At 45.8% G+C, this 23,900-nt stretch overlaps 1 protein-coding gene across 3 annotated transcripts in view; it reads right to left on the bottom strand.

The window, feature by feature from the left end:
• The window catches only part of RASGRF2 (Ras protein specific guanine nucleotide releasing factor 2), a 2,380,666-nt gene that overhangs the window by 932,206 nt on the left and 1,424,560 nt on the right, over positions 1 to 23,900 (bottom strand). For all 3 annotated transcript variants that reach the window (XM_069627555.1, XM_069627554.1, XM_069627556.1), the window contains exon 12: positions 7,625 to 7,761. In XM_069627555.1, the coding sequence (XP_069483656.1) occupies positions 7,625 to 7,761 (137 nt within the window). The remainder of the gene's footprint in view (positions 1 to 7,624; positions 7,762 to 23,900) is intronic.

The following is a 23,900-nucleotide window of genomic DNA, read 5'->3' as shown; positions in this document are numbered from 1 at the left end:
TCTTGGTATGATTTATGGTGTAATGTGCTGAATAATCCTAATGACAGGGTGTTAATGTTTTGGACTTTTTAAAAGTTTCTTTTATCCATATATGATATTGATTTGATTTAGCTGTTTGTTAATTATTGCAATGAATTGTTGAGATGTGTGTAAAGTTTGATTTTAACTGATTCACACAATAAATAAATAAATAAATAAATAAATACTATGTTACTGGTTCTCCAAGTGGTCTGTGTGGTGAGAAGCACTTGTTCATGTTGCCATCAACATCCAGAGTTGCCCCCAGCTAGTTTGAAATCAGAATGTGTTTTCAGTGCTGCTGGAGCAATTGTCTCTAACAACAGGAGAGGCATCTCTGTATCTCATGTTGGACAACTGACATCATAAATGGACATCATACCCCAGCAGAAAATGGCAAAATCTGTGTGCATATTCAAGCACAGCAACAATATACTCAATATGAGCAGTCGAACATAGTCGAGCCAGAGGAATGAATGTCAGCCAGGGCAGTGGCATGGGGTGGTGGCTACTGTTGTCATCGATATTGATATTTTATTTCTATTGCGCTTGTACACAAGTGTTTCAGAGCACAACAAGGCAAGGGAGGGGAACAGGGGCGAACAAAACAACGATCATACTAGGCCCAGTGAGGTTCAGAACGCGCAAGTGCATGGGAGAGGGGGAGGGGGAAAAGTGCATGGAAGGGGGAGAAGTGGAAAGTGCGGTGCAAAGGAGAAACCGATAAATAAATAATAAAGGCAACAAACAGGGGTAGTGCAGCCAGCAAGTGGCAATGCTTGGTTTAAGGTAGCAGACAGGGTAGGTCTGATAAGTGCAGGAAGAAAAAGGGGGGGGCTGTATGGGGGTGAGTGGCAGGGTGAGCAGGTACCTGGGCCCGGAGGGCAGAGGGTGGCCAGGTGCACGGTGTCAGGAGAGAACAGATAAGCAGGGGGGGGCAAAGGCAGAAACAAAGAGGAAGTTCTTGAGGTGCTTCCGTAACCGGAGATGGTTCTCCTCAAGTTTTAGAGTGGCAGGGAGGCTGTTCCAGAGGGAGTCCCCAGCCGAAGACAGAGATCTACCCCCAGCTCATTTCTTTGAAAAACGACTGACCCGGTGGGAGCGGGAGGTAGAGAAGCAAAGAGCTTGAGAGGGTTGGTATTTGCAGAGGGATAGCTGAAGGTATTCTGGACCCATGCCCTAGAAAGCCTTGTGGACAATGCAGAGGGTTTTGAATTTAATCCTTGCATCCAATGGGAGCCACAGGAGAGATTTCAGAGCTGGAGAGATACGATCCCAGGGCTTGTGGCCAAGGACACATCTTGCAGTCCTGTTCTGGATTAGTTGCAGAGGGCAGAGAGTAGAGGCAGGTAGATTTAGAAAGAGGCTGTTACAATAGTCCAACCTAGAGCGAACCAGAGCTTGGGAGACCATGAGCTTCTGGGGGAAGGAGAGGAAAGGCAGAGTACCTCTGAGGAGGTGCAGTAGGAAGTTTGACTTTTTAGCAATATCAGAGATGTGAGTGGAGAAGGAAAGTGTGTAGTCAAAGATGACCTAGAGGTTATTAGCCTCAGAGGTGGGGGTAGGAAGAAGGCCAAGGGAGGCTGGCCAGAGAGTGAGGGGAAAGGATGGTGAAGGTGTGCTGATTAGGAGTATCTCCATCTTGCTGGCATGCAGACAAAGATCATTGGCGGCACACCAATCTTGAATGGCACTTAGGCAATCAGAGATGAGAGAGGGAGAGGAGGTGGCAGAGGGCAGTCTGAAAATGAGTTGAGTGTCGTCAGCGTAGCACTGGAAATATGAGCAGAAAATGGCAATGCAGTGGGCGAGAGTTGCCAGGTATTGGTTGAAAAGCCAGGGAGAGAGGTTAGACCCCTGGGGAACACCACAGATAGAGAGGAAGATAGATGATAGGAAGGACCCAAGTTGGACCTGCGAGGGTCGATCAGATAGGAAAGAGGTCAGCCAGGCCAGAGTCTGATCAGTGACACTCAGGTTATCATAGAGACGGTTGAGCAGGATGGTATGGTTGACAGTGTCGAAGGTAGAAGAGAGTTTGATTAGGATGAGGAAAGAGGGAATGTTAGAGTCAAGGTTGGAGAGCAGTTCTTCACAGATGTTCAGGAGGGCAGTTTCCATGCTTCTGGCAGCTCTGAAGCCAGACTGGTGGTCATGGAGATAGCCAACAGAATTGGAATGAAGGTTAAGCTGAGAGATGGCCAGCTTTTCCAGGAGGTTGCCCAGAAAGGGAGTAATGGAAATTGGGCAATAGTTAGCTGGACAAGAAGGATCAGCTGTGGATTTCTTGAGAAGAGGATCCACATGGGAGTGCTTCAGAGGGAAGGGGAAGGATCCTGAGGCAAAGGAGTGGTTGCAAAAATCATCAAGGGCCGGGGCAGGGGTGTCAATGTTGTCCTTGATGGTTATAGTGGAACAGGGATGCATCTGTTTTGACAAGGCTTTCCTAGATCGGACTTGTCTAGTGACCTCATCAGGGGCGAAAAGAGGAAAGGACGAGAAGGAGGGTGGCTGAAGGAGGGTCAGCAAGCACAGACATTGTTTCTACTAGCCTAGTGTCTGATGATTAAATTATGTGGTGACAGTACTTGCTCAGTGTCTGATGATTAAATTATGTGGTGACAGTAATTGAAGGAGACTTTGGAAGTGCAGGGGATTTACAATTGTGTTGATGCCCCAGAGTTTGAAATAAGACAGCTGCTGCATTTTTTATATTCATGCCACATGTTTCATGTGTACGATCACTCCCGCGTGGAAGGTGGCAAAACCTATTTTTTACTGTATTTCCACAGGGCAGAACACACACAAACAACTTTTGGCATACTCCTACAGGGAAGGGGACACACACACACAGACCCTTTGCTGCACTCCCACAGGGAATGGATGAACACCTTGCTTTTGTCATACTTGCTTAGGGAAGGAGGTGCATAATTTATTTTTGCTGCACTACCACAAGGAACTGGGCATGCACAGAATTGTTGCTGCACTCCCATAGATAAAGGGGTTCACACACACACGCACAATTTATCTGATGAGAAATGAGCACAAATGGAGTTACAGGAGTTTCTTGATGATCATTTTCTCAAATCTGAGCGAAGTATATTGACATGGTTGGAAAGTCACAAACAAGTGTTTCAACAGCACTTGAACAGCTTGTTTCCCGCCAGAGCTAGGCAATTATTCAGAGACTGATAATGGTCAATGTGGTCACTTTCCTTTCTCCCTGTTACACTGGGATCATACCCAGATTTGGAATGGGACGAGGAGCGATGTATCAGGTGAAACCCAGTTAATTGTTGCAATATTGTTTCCCATTATCCCTACAGGTCCCTCATCATCCTCCTTGTCACCGGTGGTAGGCCACAAAGGCTACACTTGGGGTGGGTTGCGGCTAGAGCGCTCACTCTTCAGTTGCCTGGTGTAAGCCTCTGGTGCCAGGACCTTTTAGGGACCTTGATGTGTCCCAAGGCCCATGGATGATGCAGTTTAAGAGGACCGTAAAAGTGTTGTACTGTTGTGCACCAGCGAGAGAGGTGTATGAGGGAGGCCTCTATGTCAATACAGAGTGTTTGAGTTAAAGACAGTGCACTTCTTCACAGACTTCTCTAATTGCCCACATTGCACTCTCACCAGAGAAATCAGATGTATTACCTATTAGACGTTGGAAAGATAACTGTCCCTGTATATTGGGTCTCTTCCTAGACATGCAAATGGCGCACTGCCCATCTAAAAGCGTGGAGAAGGAATATGAAAAGCATCAATTCAATGAGTGATGAATTCCTTTCCAAACAAAAGGTTTCTTTATTACCAAAGTAGGACACCTACACTTCAAATGTCAGCCCTCACTTGAATTATCAAATAAAACTACATTTAACAAGTGTAACATGGATTTGTTTGTGATGGTTTTATTTGTATGTTTTTGTAGGTTTTTATCTTTTGCTTTTTTGTTATTTATTTATTTGAATAAGAAATGATGGCGAAAATGAAAACAACTTGAACCACCCTCTCCCAAAACAAAGTTATATGTATTATCAGTTCGACGTATTTACTACCACCACAACAACACTGTCAGAATGTTCAAATGTGGATGGTGTAGTGCTTCATAAAATGCTGAAGGCCACTAAAGAAAAAGTCTCTTGTGAATTAAAGTGTTCCAAGAAACGCTCTGCCAGTACTCCCTATGTCCAGGGGCTGGATGTCTGCCAGAAAATCCACAAAATGCTTGTGAGCTGACAGTCCCTAGTTTTATGGAGTTCCCTTCCTCTCTTCTTCACGTTTCCTGGAGTATCTTCTCCTTAGCTCTCAGTCCAAGATGCTAACCCCATACAAAGCACCAGTGGAAGGATTCGGTAAGTGGTCCCTTGAGTGGCGGGCCTTTTTCAAGATGGAATGGAGCCAGAGGGTAACGGCAGGCTGCTCTAAATTTTGGACAGGGTTCTCACTGCATCTCTATTTCTTGCCCTGTCAGGGTTCGGCTCCTCCAGCCAGCTGCTCCAATCTTTCTTTCCTCTGTAGAGGGTTACCTTAATTCTCGCCCCCACACAACCTTGCACTCTATTTGTCTCCTTAGTTGTAATGTGTTTTAACTTAAGGTCTACCACCTCTGTTTTAACAATTATCTACTCCGCGCTTTTCTTTAATGTCCCCTCCCCTGGTCTTTTAACAGTCCTCCCTTTCACCGCCTTAGTTTCTTCCTACTACCTCCTCCTTTTACCTCATTGAAGTTAGCAAATCTTCCCCCTTGCTTATTTTTGTCACCTCCTTCTCCACCTTCCTGTAGTTTATCCACTCCTTCAGTTCCTTCAATACTTCACCCACCCACTTTGCTTTACTTTCCTCTGACTCGTGTTCTTTCCTGATAAACCCCTCATCAGAGTTTTCTTTCAATACCTGCCTCTTCACCTTACCTTCTTTGCTCTTTTGGGCCCCTCTCTCACACCACTTGAGATACTTCAAATCTCTACAACTCTCCCACCTTGTTCACCCCTTTGGGCCCCTCTCTTGCAACACTTAGGATACCCTAAGTTGCTTTCACCTCTCCCACCTTCTTCACTCCTTTGGCACTTTCCTCATAGCCACCACTGTTCTCCACATCTCCACTTTCCTGTCACTTTCAGTATCATCCTTTCCCTGGCCTTCTCCCAGCCCAATGGGTCTTTCAACTCTCCAAACCTTGGGTCTGCCTTCGTGCAGCCCCCAAAATCCTCCCTGCAGCCTCCTGTCTCTTCCTTACCCCAGTCTAGAGGGGCTCTGATCCAGTGTCCTTTCTCCTGCTTTTCCCTGACTTCAGGGGCTTTGCTCCTCTCACACCCAACCCCGCCCTCGTTCTCACTAGCAGCCTACCTAGCTCTCACTCTTACACTTGTAGCTGACTCAAGTTCATTGCTATCAACCCATGGGAGACACCAACAGGTGTACATTTGTCTCCTCAAGTTGTGAATGTTCAATTGCAAAACCCAAAGGACATTGTTGTAGGGTGATCATACTTTACATTCTGGTACTTGAAGACATATATTTCTTTACTTAACATGCTTAATTTGTTCTGTGCTATTAAAGCTTAAAATTATAGCTGCAAACCATAAAATACATTTTTGGACAGACACTAAAAACAAGCATTGGCAAAGCCATTGGATATCGTTAAAACACTTTGTACACCACCATGAACAGAAGAATTTTTCTTGCTAATATTAAGTCAAGCACTAACTTGAGACATTGTTTGACATTTTGACGTAATTACTGATTATACATAGCTGACATATTTACCGATTTCAGACACATAAATGTAAATTGCAATAACCTGCAAATGCCAAAACTACTGGATTTGCCAATGCTTGTTTATGGAGTCTCTGGCGTGTGTTATCTCTATCGGTTCTGAGAGATCTGCTGCTGAAGTTTGACTCCTGGCTGCACACCAGTCTGGCTTTTCTAGGAGTTTCAGCACTGACATGGGAGCATTTTCCTAGATGATGTCCTTGGTGTCATGGGTTTTAGCGGGTTGTGCCTCTGGCTATTGTTGGATCTCTCTGCAGCCTTCAACACAACTGAATGTGGGATTTGTACTGAGATCGTGGAACAACAGATGGGTTTCAGGGGTAGGATTTTGAATGTGAGGGTGTCTTGTCCAGGATGTTGCAATATTGAGGCGCGCTTTGGTGGAGATAACACATTGGATGGCAGAGTATGTTTTCAAACTCAATGCCACCAAGACAGAACATGTATTTATGTCAGGAGCCAGCTGGCACCTGTCTTTCCAGGTGTTGCAAGGGATGTCTAAGAAGGGGGAGGGGGAGTTCCACCTCTCGGTTCCTTTGCTAAATCCTTTGGTTTTCGGGTGGACTTGTCTTTGCTTTTTCAATGCTATGATGAGCAGATTGTCAAAGCTTGGTCAGCTTCTGAAATAGGTCCCCTCCATCTTTCAAACTCCTTCCTAGATATTTAGGAAAACAAACCTGAAGGCTTTGCTGTGGAAGCTTGTTTTTTAATGACGCCACGGAATGTGAATATAATTACTAATGTTCTCGTTGTGTTACGTTTTTTCAGTTTATTGTTGTTTCTGTATGTTTATATTTTTGTATTTAATGCACGTGTTTTTTAATCCACTGCTGGTGCACGTCTTCAAAAATATAAATAAATAAATCAAAATAAATTCAAACATTTTCCGAAAAGCCCTTGACTGCTCCTTGCAGCTAGATGTTTGCTATGTCACATACTTGAATAAAAGTGTACACTCAGCACTATTCAGGGACTGACACGTGTTCCTTAGAACTCACAGGGCACAATAATGCCTAGAGCTGTGATGAACATTGCCCTGGATCCATAGTCAAACGCAGAGTCAGCGTCAGGTGCAAACGGAGGTAACCACGAGGTGGCCGATAGTTGATCTAGTTAGGCCCATACATGGGGAGTGAAGCATGTTACCCAAGAACTTTGCATGCACTGCAAGAAATGCCCTCCTTCTTATTTTCCTGACAGAGCCAACTGATAAATGCATGCGTTGGTACCGTCGCCAGTCCAGGGCATTTAGTAAGGAGGAGAGTATGCGGGGGTATTGATGACTCTAAAGCGGGGGTCGGGCACCTTTGGCTCTCCAGATGTTTTGGACCACAATCCCTTACAACCCTACCCAGCGCGGGCAACAATAATAATAATAATAATAATAATTTAGCATCTATATAGCGCCACGAAACCTCAGGCAGAACTGCTTATTATTACCCACAGTGTGTGGTGCTCATTTGTCGATCTCGTAAGGATGAAAGGCTGAGTTTGGCCCTGCGTCATAAGGATGAAAGGCTGAGTTTGGCCCTGCGTCAGCAGGCTCTGCACAGATACATCGGACCAGCCAATGGTGCAGGATCTTGGGAGTTGTCGCTGAAGACATCTGGAGACCCCTGCTCTAGACCATGATAGATGTTATAGGAAAGGGATCATCCTATTGGTCCTCTGGCGTACTGAGGTGTTTTGAGAAAAAGGCCAGGACTGGTGATGTGTACACTCTGGGCAATGGCACTCACCATAAAAGGTACTTTGATGTAGAAGTTGTGAGTTAAAACACATGGATACATTCACGGTGTTCTCAATATGCAGCTTTAACAAAGGAGGTCATTACCTGACTTATGTCGCTTGTCCACGCCGCTTTCTCTTGCCGAGACGGCGCCACGAGCACCACCGTGAATGGCGCGACGTCGGCAGCTTCCACCACAATCTTAAAATCGAGATGTCCAAACATGTGCACTGCGCCCTTCGCTATTAAAATGAGAAAACGACACCATCACATTCTGAAATAATCTTTTAAAGAAGTATTATCTTTCCATCATATTTCTTTATTAATATGCTAGCTCGTGCGTGTAGGCAGGCCAATCACTACATCAATATTTGAAACCATGCACAGCGACTGCCTGCATGCCTCCCTCTTCCTGGGGGAAGCACGCGTCTCCCCCCTGCTGATTAATGGAGACACGCTGACTAATGGCTTTTGCCTCGAGGACTTTCCCCGAGGAACATCTCCAGCTGGAGCAGCAGAGATTCAACACGGCCATTCTCCTAGTTTACAGGCTGGGTAATGCTGGAGCCTTCTGTTCACGCGGAGCTAGCATCAGTATTGATAAGGCGCAGCAGGTTCGGGCACTCCTGTTCCACACCTGGATCACGGAGCTCCCTGCTGGGCGCCCAGCTCTTTCCCTATGCAATGCTTTGCAGCTGCACCATTCAGTGGCCTCTTCCACGCCAAGCAGACTTTGTAAAATGTATGCACCCTCCCAGTCTTAGCATTGCTTTGGGGGTCGTTTAGCATTTGTTAAAGCTCTCTATGGGATGCACAACAATCAGCGTAAATGAGGTTCTTGTACACACAGTGCTGCAGCTCATTGAGCAGGTTATGGGGAGTGCTGCCCCCCCCCCCCCAGCATGAGTGCCCCGCGTCTGTGAGAACTGAACATTGGCACTTTCGTCAGCTCCTCTCAGTGATTCAGGAAGATGACTTGCAACTGGTCTCTTGATATGATGTGATATGATGAGTCATTTATAATGCGCCTGTACACAAGTGTTTCTAGGCAAGACAAGGGATGGAAGACAGAGGGAGGACAAAACAAACAATCTTACTGGTCCTTGTATCATTCAGATCGTGCAAGTGCAATCACGCAAAGTGCGAGGAAGGAGGGAGAAGGGGGAAGTGCCAGGGAGAGGTAAAAGGAAGTGCCATCAGGCAGCATTGCTCTGAGTAAGTGCAGCCAGGGCAGCACGGGTCTGAGTAAGTGCAAGGAGGCAGGGGAATGTAGTTTTACAGTTACAGCCCTTAAACCCAGAGGTAGTGCAGGGATGAGTGGTGGTGGAGGAGCCTGGTACCTAAGGAGACTCTGAGGGTAGCCAGGCCACCAGTCAGCACAGCATACGGGTAGGTCAGCAGGGGAGAGAGAGAGGGAAAAAGCAGAAGAGAAAAGGAAGGTCTTGAGCTGCTTCCGGAACTTCAGGTGATACGGCTCAAGTTTGAGAGGGGTAGGGAGGACATTCCAGAGGGAGGCACCTGCAGAGGAGAGGGACATACCCCCCCACTCTCTGCGTGGAGGAGCATCTGACCCTCAGAGAGTTAGAGGTGGCTGAGTGAAGGGCTCAAGAAGGAAGGTGTTTTGGAAGAGAGAGTTCGATGTAGTGCGGGCCCTGGCCCCAGCAAGCTTTGTGGATGATGCAGAGGGTCTTGAACTTGATCTCTGAAGTCACTGGGAGCCAGTGGAGAGATTGCAGGGCTGGAGAGATACAGTGCCTGGGCTTGAGGCCAAGGACAAGTCTTGCAGTCCTGTTCTGGATTAGTGGCAGAGGGCAGAGAGAAGAGGAAGGCAGATTGAGAAAGAGTCTGTTGCAGTAGTCCAGCCTAGAGAGAACCAGAGCTCTGCAGACAGTGAGCACCTGGAAGAAAGTGAGAAAATGAAGAATATCTCTGAGGAGGTGCAGCTGGTGGTTGGCCTTCTTGGCAAGGTCTGTGATTTGAGGAGAGAAGGAGAGAGTGGAGTCGAAGATGGCACCAAGGTTTTTTGCCTCACAGAAAGGCGACGGAAGAGGGCCCAAGGAGTGCGGCCAGAGTGAGAAAGAGAAAGCGGGAGCAGGGGTCCCAATGAGTAGGATCTCAGTCTTACTGGCATTAAGGCAGAGATCGTTGGAGGCACACCAATCCTGAATCGTGGATAGTCAGGAATGAGTGAGAGAGGAGTGGAGATTGAGGGGAGCCTGAAAGAGAGTTGTCATCTGCATTACACTGAAAGTTAGAGGAGACGGTAGCTATAAGGTGGGCCAAGTAGACATTCAAGAGCCAGGGTGGGAGGTTAGAGCCATGGGGAACACCACATGTGGAAAGAGAGGTGGTCGAGAGAAAGGACCCAAGTTGGATCTCGGAGGGTAGGCCCAGGAGGAATGGGGACAACCACTCCAGGGCCTGAACTGTGATGCCCAGGTTCTCACAGAGTCGATTGATCAGGATGATTGACCATGTCAAAAGCAGAGAAAAGGTGAAGGAGGATGAGGACAAAAGAAAGCCTTGAATCGAGATTAGTGAGCAGATCTTGACGGGTGTTCAAGAGAGCAGTTTCCCTGCCTATGGCTCCTCTGAAGCCAGACTGATGGTCATGGAGACAACCAACAGATGAAGTGTGGAGATTAAGCCGGGAGATGACCAGCTTTTCCAGGTGATAGTTGGCCAGATAGGTAGGATCGGCAGAAAGCTTTTAAAGGAGGGGGTGCACAAGGGAGTGATTGAGGAGAGAGAGGAAAGTTCCAGTGGCAAAAGAGTGATTGCAGAAATCGGCCTAAACTGGACCGAGGGTGTCAATGTTGTTCTTGATAGTTCTGGAGGAACCGGCATCAAGATTTATTAGGTGGTCACTCTCCACTCAGGAAGTTCCTCTTCCACCCCCAAGCAAGGTGGCGAGCAGCCAAAACACTTATACAGATTCAACTTTAGTGAGGCCTCCAACCTATTTCACACCACCCCAGCAAATACCCTCTGTACCACCAATGAACTAGGAACCAGGCCTGTGTATAGTTAGAATAAATATTTATTTAAGGTTTGAGAAAGAATAAGAGCAACCAAAACATCAGCCACCAACACCGTGGTACAACCCAATGTCACAATTTCAAATTACTTGCACCAATTGACGGACTTGTATTTCTAATGAATTTACAGATACTACAACACACAGGTGCAATTTAGAGACTGTACATCAAACACACACAGAGGATTTCTTGCACATTAACAAGTATGACATTTGAACCACCCCCAGTGATGGCTGGGGATATCACAAGGCTCTTCTCTGCCAGAAACCCTCAACCCTGGCATCAGTTATATATGACCCCTTAATTTGAAGGCAAGGTACAGGAAGTGGGAATGCAGTAGCAACATTGTTTTTGCTTTTTATTAAAAGGCAGGGTTTGACAAATAAACACAATGAAAAAAAAATTGCTTTGGGTTTTTATTTGAAAGGCAAAGTTTAGGAAAGGAAGTCAATGGAAAAATCGTTTTTGTCTATTTATTTGCTCGAAATGCAGGGCTTGGGAAAATCTTTTTGGGATGCAAGTAAATAAATGGGAAATGTTGTTTTGCACACTCTCCCCTTTACTTGAATGGCAGATTTTAGGGTCACTTATTTTGGTATTATGGAGACACCATTTTCGGTAGAGAAGACAGGGATTTCAGAGAGGTGGAGTCACCCAAGTACTTTATTGTCTATACAAGCCCTAAAACATTGGGCATGAACTTTGTTCGTTTCAAACTCTAACAGTCAGCCCGTGATTTTCTATATGGGAATTAATTGATTTAACTTCAATTGAATGCACTAAGGATCTACACAGCTCTCCCCTCCCCACAATTTCATGTACGAGATTAAGGCAGGCAGTTCCCAACACAATTCAATTTAAAGGAACAGGGTGATTTTCTATAGTGGAATTCATTTGAGTTAGATTTAATAAAATGTGCCAAGGGTCTCCCAATTCCACCCCTACCTGCTATGCAAAATGGAGATTAAGGCTGACAGGTTCCCCCCACACTTTTGCTGGCATTTGGATTAATCTACTTACATGGGAGGCCTTGGTAATGCGGCATCCAGGGAAACAGCAGGGCTCCTCTGAGGACAGGACAGGTCTGGTTAAAGGCTTCAGTCAAGGGTATACCCCAGCACCCAGACTTCCTCTGGCTCCTCAAAAGGCAGGCCCAGCTAGCTTCTAGATTTCACAGTCTCTGTCTCCCCTGCAATGTGTAAGTCCTTGGGAGCTCTTCCTGTCCCTCTGCTAGTTCTTTGCAAGAGTCCAGAAGCAGACTACCTCCAGAAATAGCATAGGAAAGTCAAGAAAAAAATCAAAAATCCAAAGAAAGGTCCCAAGAGTCGAAAAGTCAAAGAAAGATCAGTAAGCCCCTCTCGGATTGAAAACTGATCTCTTATAGGGCAGGTGACACTCCATTATTATCATAATTCCCATGCTACAGATTGGCCAGCTCTCCCCCCACGCCCCAATACATCCACTGGCTGCTAATAGGACAAGGAGTTATGGGGTGTGAATGATGGACGCTGAGCGAGGAGAAAGATTCATCATCCCAAAATGACAAGTGGGTTTAACTTTTTCATTGTCCTTAGAATCTAACAACATGGCAGCTACCCTAATTTTTCAGATAACTAAAGGCACATATATATTTTTAAGTTCTATATTTTATGGGGAGTCGGAAAATACTAATCATATCTCGGCACGCACTTACTGGGAGGAGCTACTGTTTTTTTATCGATTAACTCCTGAGCCGAAATAGTCACAAATCTGCCCCTTCCTGATTCAAACCTTACTTCTATAACCTATCATCACACCAACTTCCTATTCCCTCCGAATTATGGGAAGGCCGGATTCATAATTGTCCTCATAACCTAAACTGTATACAACACACAGGATTCATATTTACCTAGTACCAACGGGTGTTTTATCCCCTTTAATATGAGTCTGGGATGGGCTCACTGAGACATACTTTTGTCTTTTAATTAAAGAAAAGGTGGAACAATGTTACTCATATGGCAAGGCATCACATGGGTGCCTCAGTTTCACATAGCCACCACCTATTCCTAAGCTGTATTTCTCCATCGTCAACTGAAAAGGGAAAGGGAAGTTTGCCCCCTCCTCCCCTCCTATCAGATACATGACACGGAAGAAGGCCAGAAGACACTGCAAGCACCCATACTATTTTGGATCAATTCTGAGTGCTCCAATGATTGATAAGTATGTCGAGAGGTACCACCTCAACTAGCCCTACAGGCCAGGTGTGGTACAAGTCTACCCCAGAGTGGACGAGGAGCCTCAGGCTGCAACTAAAGAGAGCTCAATTGACAGTATTGATTGAAGCACCAAGAAACCAAGTTACTGACGTCGTTAGAGACACCATGACTTTGCAGGGTTAGACATGAAGCACACGTGCCATCTGCACTTTGGGACACAAACACACACTCAAATACACAAAGAACACGAGCGTACAGTTCTATAGTTAGAGGACAGATACATATACAAACTGTCATTGCTTTTATTATTTTGCCACTAGCTAAACACAGTAATGCAGAAACCGCAAGAAGAAAGAGATCCCGAGTAAAACTTGCAGATGCGTATATGCAAATAACCTTATGGAACTGCAGGAGCGCCTATGGGACCTGACAGAGCCAAGTGTGACTAACCTATGCAGAAAAAAGCATAGCACAAACACTTTATGAATGGCGTTATGGTTTAGGAAAATTACAGCAGGCCACAAACCTCTCAGCAAGAGCTGAGCTGAATTGAATTCAGACTGGACAAGATCAAACGTGTGAGACAGGACCCGCTGCCAATGCCACCAGATACAGATGAAATTCCATTCCCTGAACGACAGAAACACTAGCTGCAGTAAATGCAAATAATTCCTCATAATTCAGAGCTCCACAGCTCCAAATCATGGTCTCAGAACACATGACTCGGCCAACTCAGACAATGGACAGCAACCAGCACTGGGAAAGGGAGATCTCACGCTGCTAGACACAAGCTTGAAACAAAGATGTCAGAATGTAAGACAAGTGTTGCACAGAGCAAAACAGCACTCTCATAGACTAAGGTGGTACACATAAGTTACAATGCAGACACATAGTCAATCTTATTACCTTGAGAAGGTACACCAAGAGCTGAGAACCTTTGCAGATCCCGGGCCTGGGGAGGTCAGATCTAGCCAATCAAAGTTCAGGCTCAGAGGGGTGGTTAGCAACGGGCAAGAACCAATGGAAATACCTTCACACTGCAACTTTGTTACAGAAAGAGACTTGGGGACGGACCAGGCCAGCCACCTGACCTGGGTGAGCCAGTAGAATGACACGTTTAGGGGATCATGTAGGTTATTAGGATCCTGACAGCCAATCCCAGATGGCGATAGGTTTTCTGGAGTAGGGCCCAGTTTGTGATGTCACTATGATGCAATCAGGATACAAAACTGTCGTGCGAGACAGGAGATGCTGAGACGTTCAGGGATTTCTTCTATCCTTGTACTGATTCCTGTTGGTTTTGATTGGAAGAAACCACAGTTTGAACTTGCCGTTTGACTGAGTCTTACATTCATTTTGGGAAGGTGTTGGGCCTTCCAAGATTCAGTGAACTCCTAGTGACCGTCAGGCATACCTGGGAGTTTATCACAACACACCTGACCCGAACATCTGCTTATCAGCAATCTGTTTCATACACAATGTGTGATCATCCATTAGTGGCTCTGAAGCCATTTCTTGAGGCTGAGTTAGCCCTAAAAAGGTAATTTCTGTTGGCCACTAATGCACAGTTAATGGGAGGCCTGACCTAAAAGGTCATTTCTGCTGGCTGCGTTATCTGCAACTCTCACAATTGTGATCTAATTCTCGGTTAATTCTTTGTATTTATAACTGAACCAGGCCTGCTTTTCCTGGTGGGCCTAGCCCGCAGGTTTTGAGGTCAAAGTTTCATAGGCACAGACCGTTCAGTTCAGTGGGAAAACACCAGCTCCATCCATACTTCAGAAAATACAGCTTTAAATCGACAACATGTGCTTACATGTAACATTTTGGTATTATATCTTGGCACTTTGTTTAAAATACAATCTTTCTTGACAGACGGTTTGGACGGATATAAGTCCACTTTAGGTATTATTCACACATAGGCCACAGTTACATAGAAAAATCCAACAAGTGGGCCTTTCCATTTGAATGTCAGTTTATTTGTGAAAATTAAGTGTCTTTCTCCGAAATATGTCACTTGGCTCCACTTTTTAAATTTAAGGCACAATTCCTCCTTGGTATTTTTCACATGCCTGTCATTTCCATGTATATTTTATCATTGGTACTGTTGCAGTTTTGAATGTGTCAAAAAGGTACCTTTTCCCAGCTTACACAAAGGCAGCAATGCAGCACCACATGTTATTACCCATTTATTGGGCATATACACAATTTTTAAGCTCTATGGTAGATTCCCCTTCACTTGCGCACCTGTCCATTTTGATGGAGTTGACTAGGCCAATTTATTTCCATTTCTCTAGGCCTTATCTCGAAAATCACTGTTTTGTACTGGCTTTTTATATTTCCATGGAAGTCCACATTAGCCACCTTCACTCTCAAAATAGGGGCCTTGCATGGCCTCTCCATCGCTGTCACTCTGGGGCTATCTTTTCACCCCACACAGGGGAGCACCTGTTTGGACGACACTTTCATAGATAAAACTTGTCTAGAAACCTTGTCAGGTGTAGTCTCAGAGAAAGAGGAGAAGGGAGGAGGATAGGGAGAGGCGGCCAGAGGGGGGCCGAGAGAGGTAGTGGGAGAGGAGAGAGAGGACATTATGTCCCGAGTTTTAGTGGTGAAGTGAGAAGCCAGAGATGTACAATGGAGCCTGGGAGGGAACAGGAGAGGTGGAACTGCAGAAGGATTGACCAGCTCCTTGCAGAGTTTAACAAGTTTGGCTGTGTTGTTAGAGGCAGCAGAGACACAGGCTTGGATGTGAGCTCTCTTCTTGGACAGGACAGAGAGTCTGTATTGCCTTTGGAGCAGGTGGAAGGCCAGTTTTTCAGAGGATGCACCAGATGCTCTCAACTTCCTCTCAGCCATGCTATACTTGCGTTTCAGGGTGGTCAGGTCGGAGTTAAACCTGGAGGTAGGCGCAGACAGATTCTCATGACAGGGGCAAGGACGTCCAGAGTGTTGGAGATAAAAAGATGCAGGTTAGAGAGGGCTGTGTCAGAGTGTGAGTCAACCGCGGGAGTGGGAGGAGCACAGAAAGTAGCGGCAAAGGCCTCCACTGCTACACGCTTCATGGGCCGAATGACCGAGAAGGTAGGTGGCAGTGCTGTGGTGGACTTAGCCTGTCGGACAGAGAGCGTCAGGTGAGAGGAGAACAGAAAGTGGTCAGTCCAAGAGAGAGGAATAGTCATAGGGTTCGAAAGGAGAATGTCTGAGGAGATGAGAACATCCAAGGTATGGCCGGCAGAGTGTGTCAGACCAGAGGGTACAATGGAAAGAGAGAGAGCATTGCAGAGGTTGCAGAAGAGCCCTGAGGAGGGATTACAAGCATCCAGGTGGATGTTGAGGTCTCTGAGGAAGTGAAATTGAGAGGTAGAGGCAAGGAGAGAAGAGGAGAGGTCAGCCCACACAAAGAGGAAGAGGGTGACCTGGCCAGGTGGCCACTAGGTGGTGGCCACAGTCAGAGAGGGGCCAGGAGAGATAGAGAGCCTGCAGACAAGACATTCAAAGGAGGAGTAGCCCTGCGTAGGAATGACATAAGCAGGGACCCACTTCGGAAAGATCAGAGCCACTCCACCTCCAGACAGTTAGTTCTGGGTTCAGAGAGGGTCTTGTAGCCATCAGGGAGAAGAGTGTCAAAACTCATGACAGAGCTGGCCGTGAACCATGTCTCGGTGAGAGCAAGGACATCCAGGTCCAGTTCTTCGAGGAGGTGTCAGATGTCATAAGAGTGTTTGACAGCAGAGCGAGTGTTGAGAGTAGCAACGTGGAGCAGGTTTCCACATATGAAAGACTTCTGTGGATGTGTACAGGCTTGAAGTATGCCCTGTGGAGGTGGTAGAGGGGCCAGAGAGTGGGAAGAGGTAGTAGAAGGATGTGGCAAAGCAGCCAGAGAGCAGGAGGGTGCCAAAGAGGTGGCAGAAGAAGGAGGCGAGAAGCCAGAGTGGTGCTGGTAGGAGTAGCAGGAGAGGGAAGGAAGTTTTTAAGATGTGGGAGACGCCTATCGAAAAGGAGGAGATTGGGCTGAGGGCCCTGGACCAAGACGGTGCCATTTAGACAATGATGGTCCTGGAGTAGTGGAAGGGAGCCAAGAGGACCTCCCACTGAGTGCCACCCTTAATGGGAGAGGAGGAAAAAGGAGAGGAAACAGAGAATTTATGAGGGGTCCATAGGTCTGGAGAGGGAACGACAAAGGGGATGTCTCTTGACACAAATGAATCAAACACATTTGCAGGGGCCATTTGAGAAAGGAGTACATTGTGAAGTTTCTTTTGCATTGCCTCCTGCCAAACTTAAAAAAAAAACTCAAAATGATGCCACCTTCTTCTCCTCAGTAGTATTGATCTACAGGTGTGAAACGCGCAGCCCTGCAGCCCTGGAGGCACAGAGCGGGCCGCCTATTGGAGACCCCAATTTACCAAAGGCCTGGGTATTTCACAAAGTGCATGGCAGTTCAAGGGAACCTCACCATATTTTGCAGGGGTCTTTTCCATTTTGTCTTTCGCTTTCAACGAACTGAACACATGATGGAAGTATTGGAATCCCTGCACTGCACGGGTTCAAGGTTAAGCATTGGTTGCGCTCCAAGCACTCTGTATGCTTACATGGACCCACCCACAAGGCCTTGCCGAGATTGCAGGTCCACCGCCTGCTGACCGGAACCCTAAGGTCAGCTAACCAAACCTGAAAGACTCTGCACAACACAATAAATGAAGGTTTTGTGGCGAGGGAAAGTCGGGGGGGTGGGGGAGTTGACAAGCATGAAGCTCTTCCCAACACTGCACACTTCCCCTGCTCCTCTCCAACCTAGCAGGACTGAAAAAAAAGTCTTCAAAGAAAAGAAAATACATTTCTTAAAGCATGCGTCTGGACCGGTCAGGTAACTGCTTTCAGAGGCCCTCTCTTGGACCTCTTTCACGTATAACCCTGGCTGCGAATGCAATGTGAAAGCACACAATAAAATGTAACAAAATGAGTGTTGGCAAGTTGTGCTAATTTACTTGTATCTAACATCATATGCATACTTCTAAAGTGCAGGCTATGCACCGGGCGAGCAAGGTGGGGGTGGTATGGGCGAGGGGGAGAGGGGCTTACCGATGTACTGTGGCTTAAAAGAACCAATAAGGAAAAGCTGCAGACATGCCAAGTGCAAAGATTAGTCAGTTGATGGCAACAGATGTTTCTTTTAAGCTTTACGACATTGAAGGATATTGCTCCCATAGCTCCCAGGGATCGTGGTAATGACATCCAGCGCGCTACTGGATAAAACGACAAGGAACTCTGCTCCCATTCGACAGCCGTAACGATGAAGTCCTGACAATGTATGTAGAGGGTGGCAGTTTGCGAGAGAGCATACATATATGTTGCATTTCAGTTGAAGACTATGGAGGTCATTACGAACTTGGAGATAGCCATGCCGCTATTTGCGGCATGGCTACTCCCATACCAGGTATCGGGTCCGGGATCCTTGAATGGGGAAATACCGGGCCATTCCGACCTTGGAGAGCCCGGTATTTCGCCATTCCAGGAACCCATCCCTATTCCCATTTGAGCCACCATAGGGCTCAATGGGAATGGGGAGCATGCTAACAACGGGCCGGTTAATGACGGGCCCGCTGTTAGCATGCTGGACCGCTCGCGGGACCCGCTTAGGACGCCTGGTAAAACCAGGCGTCTTAAGCGGGTCCCGCGAGCGGACCTCATAATGAGGCAGTAGGGGGTTAACTGGACCTGCTCCTCTACCGGCCCCGTTAACCCCCAACCGCCAGGGTCAGAATGACCCCCTATATATGATGAGTTACGTTTGCAATCAGAGAAAAATCAACATTTTTTTGCTACCAATTATTCTTTAGTCGCACGTTGTGCATTACTAATCAAGACCTATATTACATAGGCCTCTCGTCACACTTTTCACTGACAGAGCTTTTCTGTCTTGGAGACCACTTTTTTGTGCATCCTTGAAGGTCATGCATAAGGATGTCAACTGTATTCTATATGCCACTGGTGCCCAGAGAAGCATCTCACGCAGGGGCGTACATATGGCCTTTGCAATTTCAGCAGTATTCTTCCAGCCGTGTTCTGGATTTACTGCAGTTTGCATATTGTTAGGCCTTAGTATGCAGGGCTGCAGCAATCCATCATTGCTGAAATAAATGTATTAATGGTGGTTTCGTGTTGAGTGAAAGAGAAAAAAGGTAGGAGTTTTTCCCTTCTAATCTGCACAAAACTAGGGTGAAATACTCTGTTGATAGCAGTTCGTAGGGACACGTTATTGCCCTTCAAACACCTGGATCGCACACTTCTGTGGGTGATGTTAGAGATGGAAGTGAGCGGGAACGATCGGTAGTGGAGTTCCACAAGTGTTAACAGTTCCACTACTTTCGAAAACCATTTTGACCACTCCAGAACTGTATATTGTGAAGTTAAAGCATACCTCTTAACTTTACCATCTTACAGGGGTTGCAACTAAAAACCGACCATACATTTATGAAGCCTAAGTGCCCGAGCCTGGATGCATTCTAGATGGCTTCCTCCTAGGCAGGGAAGATGGAGGAGGTACTGCTAACGCTAAGATTGAATCTCTCCTTACTCTCCACTCCCCCTGATTTTTTTGAAAAATCGTCAGGTTGCTATATCAGGTTATATAATTTCCAAGGTGCATGCCACCCACAAGCAATCATATATAGGATTTGCCCATTCTTGGCCCTGGACAAGTGTTAAGTTTCAGTGTGAGCCACAGTGACTACTCTCTTGGACTATTGCAATGAACGCCTGGGGGCTACTTCAATGAAACCCATCAGTAGACTCCAGGTGACTCAAACCCGACTGGTGTCTAGATGCAGGACAAGTGAGAATCTCCAAGCTGTACAGAGGGACTGGCTGAGATTGACAGTACATTGGAGAATTCAGCTTAACATTCTTTGCATCCTTTTCAAATGCGTCCATGGGGCCTTTTGCTGCCACACTCAAAGAAAGCATCATACAGAATATCCCAGGAGGGAGCCTTTGGTCTCAGAAGGATCACAGACTATTCATCCTTAAGCTCTGTCAGGTCAGAGGCGATCAGAGTCGCAATCTCAGGGCCCAGGATTGGACTATATTATCAAATTCTATCCAGGACAATGCAAGCTTTTTCTAATTCCATGCCCCTGTTGAAGCGTCACCTGTTCAGGTAGATGTTAGAGACATGTTCTAGTGAGTTCCAATCAATGATTATAGGCAAATGGCGTCCACCGATTGACTGACTGAGGACGAGAAAAAACAATAGAGGGTATCATGGCCATTCTTTGCACGTTCCATCCACTTGGATGTCAACCAGGCCATGGCTGCAGTGCCTTGCCACGTGCTGTGCTATACTCCCACCTACCCAGTCCTCTGCCACGGTCACAGTTCCACAGCTTTTGGTACACTTCTACCACTTGCGTAACGGGGGCCCCTGCAGCCCGGCGGGCCCCGCTAGCACATGTCCTGGGTGGGGGCCCCACTTGGAGAAAAAAAATGGAAAAAAAAATAATTACATTTTTTTTTAACTTTTCTTTTTGAATTCACTCTGCATTCATAAAAAATTATTTCTGTAACAGAATATAACAGAAATGATTTCTTCATGAAGGCAGAGTTACTACAAAAAGAAACTTTATTTTTGAAGTCTGAGGGTTCCTCCCACCCCATGACATGGAAGACCCCAGGATGGAGGCCTCCATGTCATGGGGTGGGGGGAGCCCTATGACTTAAAAAATAAATAGTTTATTTTTGAAGTCACTCTGCCTTCATAAAGAAATTATTTCCGTTATGGTTTGGTCCTTAATGGAAATAATATCTTTATGAAGTAAGAGAGACTTCAAAAAGAAACCATTCATTTTTGAAGTAATAGGGCTCCGCTCAACCCCATGACGTGTGCGTGTATGACTTAAATGTGTAGATGGCTGCCTGTTTGAGTGTATGGTGAAAGGGTGCACACAAATGTATGGATGGCTGGGTGTGCGTGTGTACGTATACGGTGAAAGGATGCACACTCAAATGTATGGGTGGCTGCCTGAGTGTGCTTGCATGGTGAAAGGGTGCACACTTAAATGTATAGGTGGCTGCCAGTGTGAGTTTATGGTGAAAGGGTGCACACAAATGTATGGGTGGGTGCCTTGGTGTGCGTGCCTGTATGGTGCAAGGGTGCACACTTAAATGTATGGATGACTGCCTGGGTGTGCCTGTATAGTGAAAGAGTGCACACTTAAATGTATGGATGGCTGTTTGTGCGTGTGTGTATATGGTGAATGGTGTGTGTGCTTGTGTTCAGGTGCACCACAAATCCTACATTTCGGGGGGCTAATCCTTCAAATGTTAGGAAAGGAGCTAACTTCACGGGCGGGGGGAGGGGCAAACTTATTTGTGTGGGGGCATATAACTTATTTATGCATTTTAATTAGACTATTTTAGTGCCGCTTCAATGTTACAAGCAGTTAACTCTCTCCTTTAAGTCTGAAAGCACCCACTTATGGACTGCAGTGAGAATGAATGGTCTCCTGTTCCCTCTCTACCCTTCCAATCACTCCCCTGGCATGCAAGTGCAAACCCACATCATGATTTAAATTGTCTAAAAAATGTGGCATTTTAATGCAGGTAATAGTGAAATGATTTAATTTAGTAATTGCTGGGCCCTTGTTAACAGCGAAACCCAGGTGCCATTTAACATCTGTGTCCTGTTCTGTCCGGCAACTGCTCTGAAGGTCAGTCAGGTTGAGTCAACATAGCCCAAAGTTTCAGGGGGAGTGCTGAAGCCCAATCAACTCAATAGTGATACACCACTAATTGTGTTTAATGCCTTGATTACTTATTGGTAATCATCAGTACTCCTAGCCCTGTTCTTCCTCGTCCCTGTACTTGTGTATGAGGCAGTACGTGTGTATGAGGCACTCCGGCTCATACACAAGTACTGGGATGAGGTAGAGGTACATGGAGGTAATGCCTGACTTAGCAACCTGTAATCTTCATTACTCCTAGTACCATTCTTCCTCATCCCAGTACTTACCTATGAGGCAAGGAGCATCATACGTAAGCTCATCGACAAGGAAGGGGGACGTGAAGGTAATTCTGGGCCAAGGAGCTGATTTTGGAGGTTAGAGTAGGGGGTGGGAGGAAGAGGGGATGTGTGGGGGGCGTGATTGTGCGATAAATGATAATGGTTGTCCATGTCCATGCTAAGGAGGCATGATATGTGGTATTAGTGGCTAGAGAGGCATTTTGGTGCAGTCAATCTAGTAATTCCTCAGTTTGGTATGATTTTTTTTTAACTGCACATTTTTGATAAAGCAGCCCTGCTAAGTGTAATTACCAGGCTAGACTGGCATTTGGGTGCTGCCAGTCTAGCCGTTTCTTACTGCAGCAATGTATATTTTTCCGGGCATCTGTGATAAAATGATATGATATGATATAAGTCATTTATAACACACCTGTGCACAAGTGCTTTCCAGGCGCGACAAGGCAAGGGAGGGAAGATAGAGGGAGGAAAAGAAAAATGATCTTACTAGGCCTTGTACAAAAACAACAGAGATGGGTGTCCCCTTCATCGCTGATACAGGGGGAAGAAAATACAGAGCACCAAACGGGAATGTGTCAAGCGGAATGCCAAGCGGAAAGTGAATAGATTGAACAAACGTCTAGTGACTGGCTGTAGAGGAGTACAATAAAACCCCCAACAAAGAAAATATACCAAAGAACACATTTTATTAGTATCAAAATAGATAAAAAAAACAATCGATCTGTAAGTGTTTCTCATAAAAACATGTAAAACTCTCATGATTGCAAGTAGAATGCTACAAAGATGAAGTGCTAGTGCAGTAGAGTATTGACTGTAATTATCATTACTTCTATATAGATTATTTCTGGAACAGACGAGCATCTTAGGTACAATATCTTTAATATAGCCCAAATGGGCAGAGGTGATGTGACAAGCACGCTAATTAATAATGAATTGTGTTTTCTCTTTTGCCGTTGTTTCTCTCTATAGATGTATGTCCTATGTCTTTGTCTTTGGCTGAATTGGCATTGTTTGAATTGAATACTGTATTGATGGATGTTTATTTTAAACAATAATCTGCATTCATGTACCCGGCTACAACATATTGGGCCTCTGTATACACCATCTCTGATGTGCCACTACTACCTTCGGGTTCATATGAATTGTAATGGTTTTGGAAATACTTGTGACGTAACAATTCAGCCTCAGAAGAAAAACACGTGTTAGGGTGACCTTCATTTGAATAAATTACATGCAATCACGCATGGAATACACAGACCTAGTGCGCACGCAGTGTTATTGTATCTATCTATAAATGGAAATATTTTTCCCAAGCTTGACATAATCCGCCGATTGCTTTGAGTGGGATTAAAAAGGCATTTGGGGGGTGCGGGGTGTCTCAAAACAGTCATGAAAGGGGCACCGCAAAAGAAGCCCAGTGTGTGCCCTAATCACAGTTATCTCTTGTTAAGCTTTGTGATATCAGTGCAACCCATTTTCGAGAGACACGTTAAAATGTGTTAACAGCAATTTCTTTGCCTTTCTATTAACAACTTTGATATTAGACCTTCATCTCTGACAGTCTCAGCGGACCCCCACTGTGACTTTCCATCTAATGTGTGCTGCTGGGTTGTGCTACAGAGGTGTGCCTGAGAGTAAGGAACTGTGTATAGAGCTATCCTTTATTTTGGTATGATACCTCTCTGGATCTCATAATTCCTTCAGCAGAGCTTTCATACAAAGAGGATTGGAGGAGGTCCATGCAGACAGGCATTGTGAAGAGTGAAACGGGCACAAGTACACTCTAGTATAAGATGGACATGAGGGTTACCCAACATTCTGCAACATGGCAATGGCAAATATTCAGCTAACTGAATCCGGTTATCAACAAACATATATGTGTCTTCATGAAATCCAGAGCCTAACTTCACTCTGATGTTTGCTCAATCGATACCATCTCTAGGCTGCACATAGAGTTGACTCTAGGATACGCCTTTGTTTTGTGTTCTCTACCAAGTGGATACTTGCAGCGACCATTCTTCAATGTCAATATTTCATTTTCTATTTGCTTGCCTTTATATCGTGCTCTAGGCCCAATGGATATCTGAAGTGACAGAAAGCAGCAAGGTGACACCCCCGTAAAGAGG

This window comes from Ambystoma mexicanum, chromosome 6p (genome assembly GCF_040938575.1).
Source record: "Ambystoma mexicanum isolate Mex_15411 chromosome 6p, UKY_AmexF1_1, whole genome shotgun sequence".
NCBI lineage: Eukaryota > Metazoa > Chordata > Amphibia > Caudata > Ambystomatidae > Ambystoma > Ambystoma mexicanum.
Note: the sequence above shows the minus strand (reverse complement) of the source record. Positions and strands in the feature narration are given on the sequence as shown.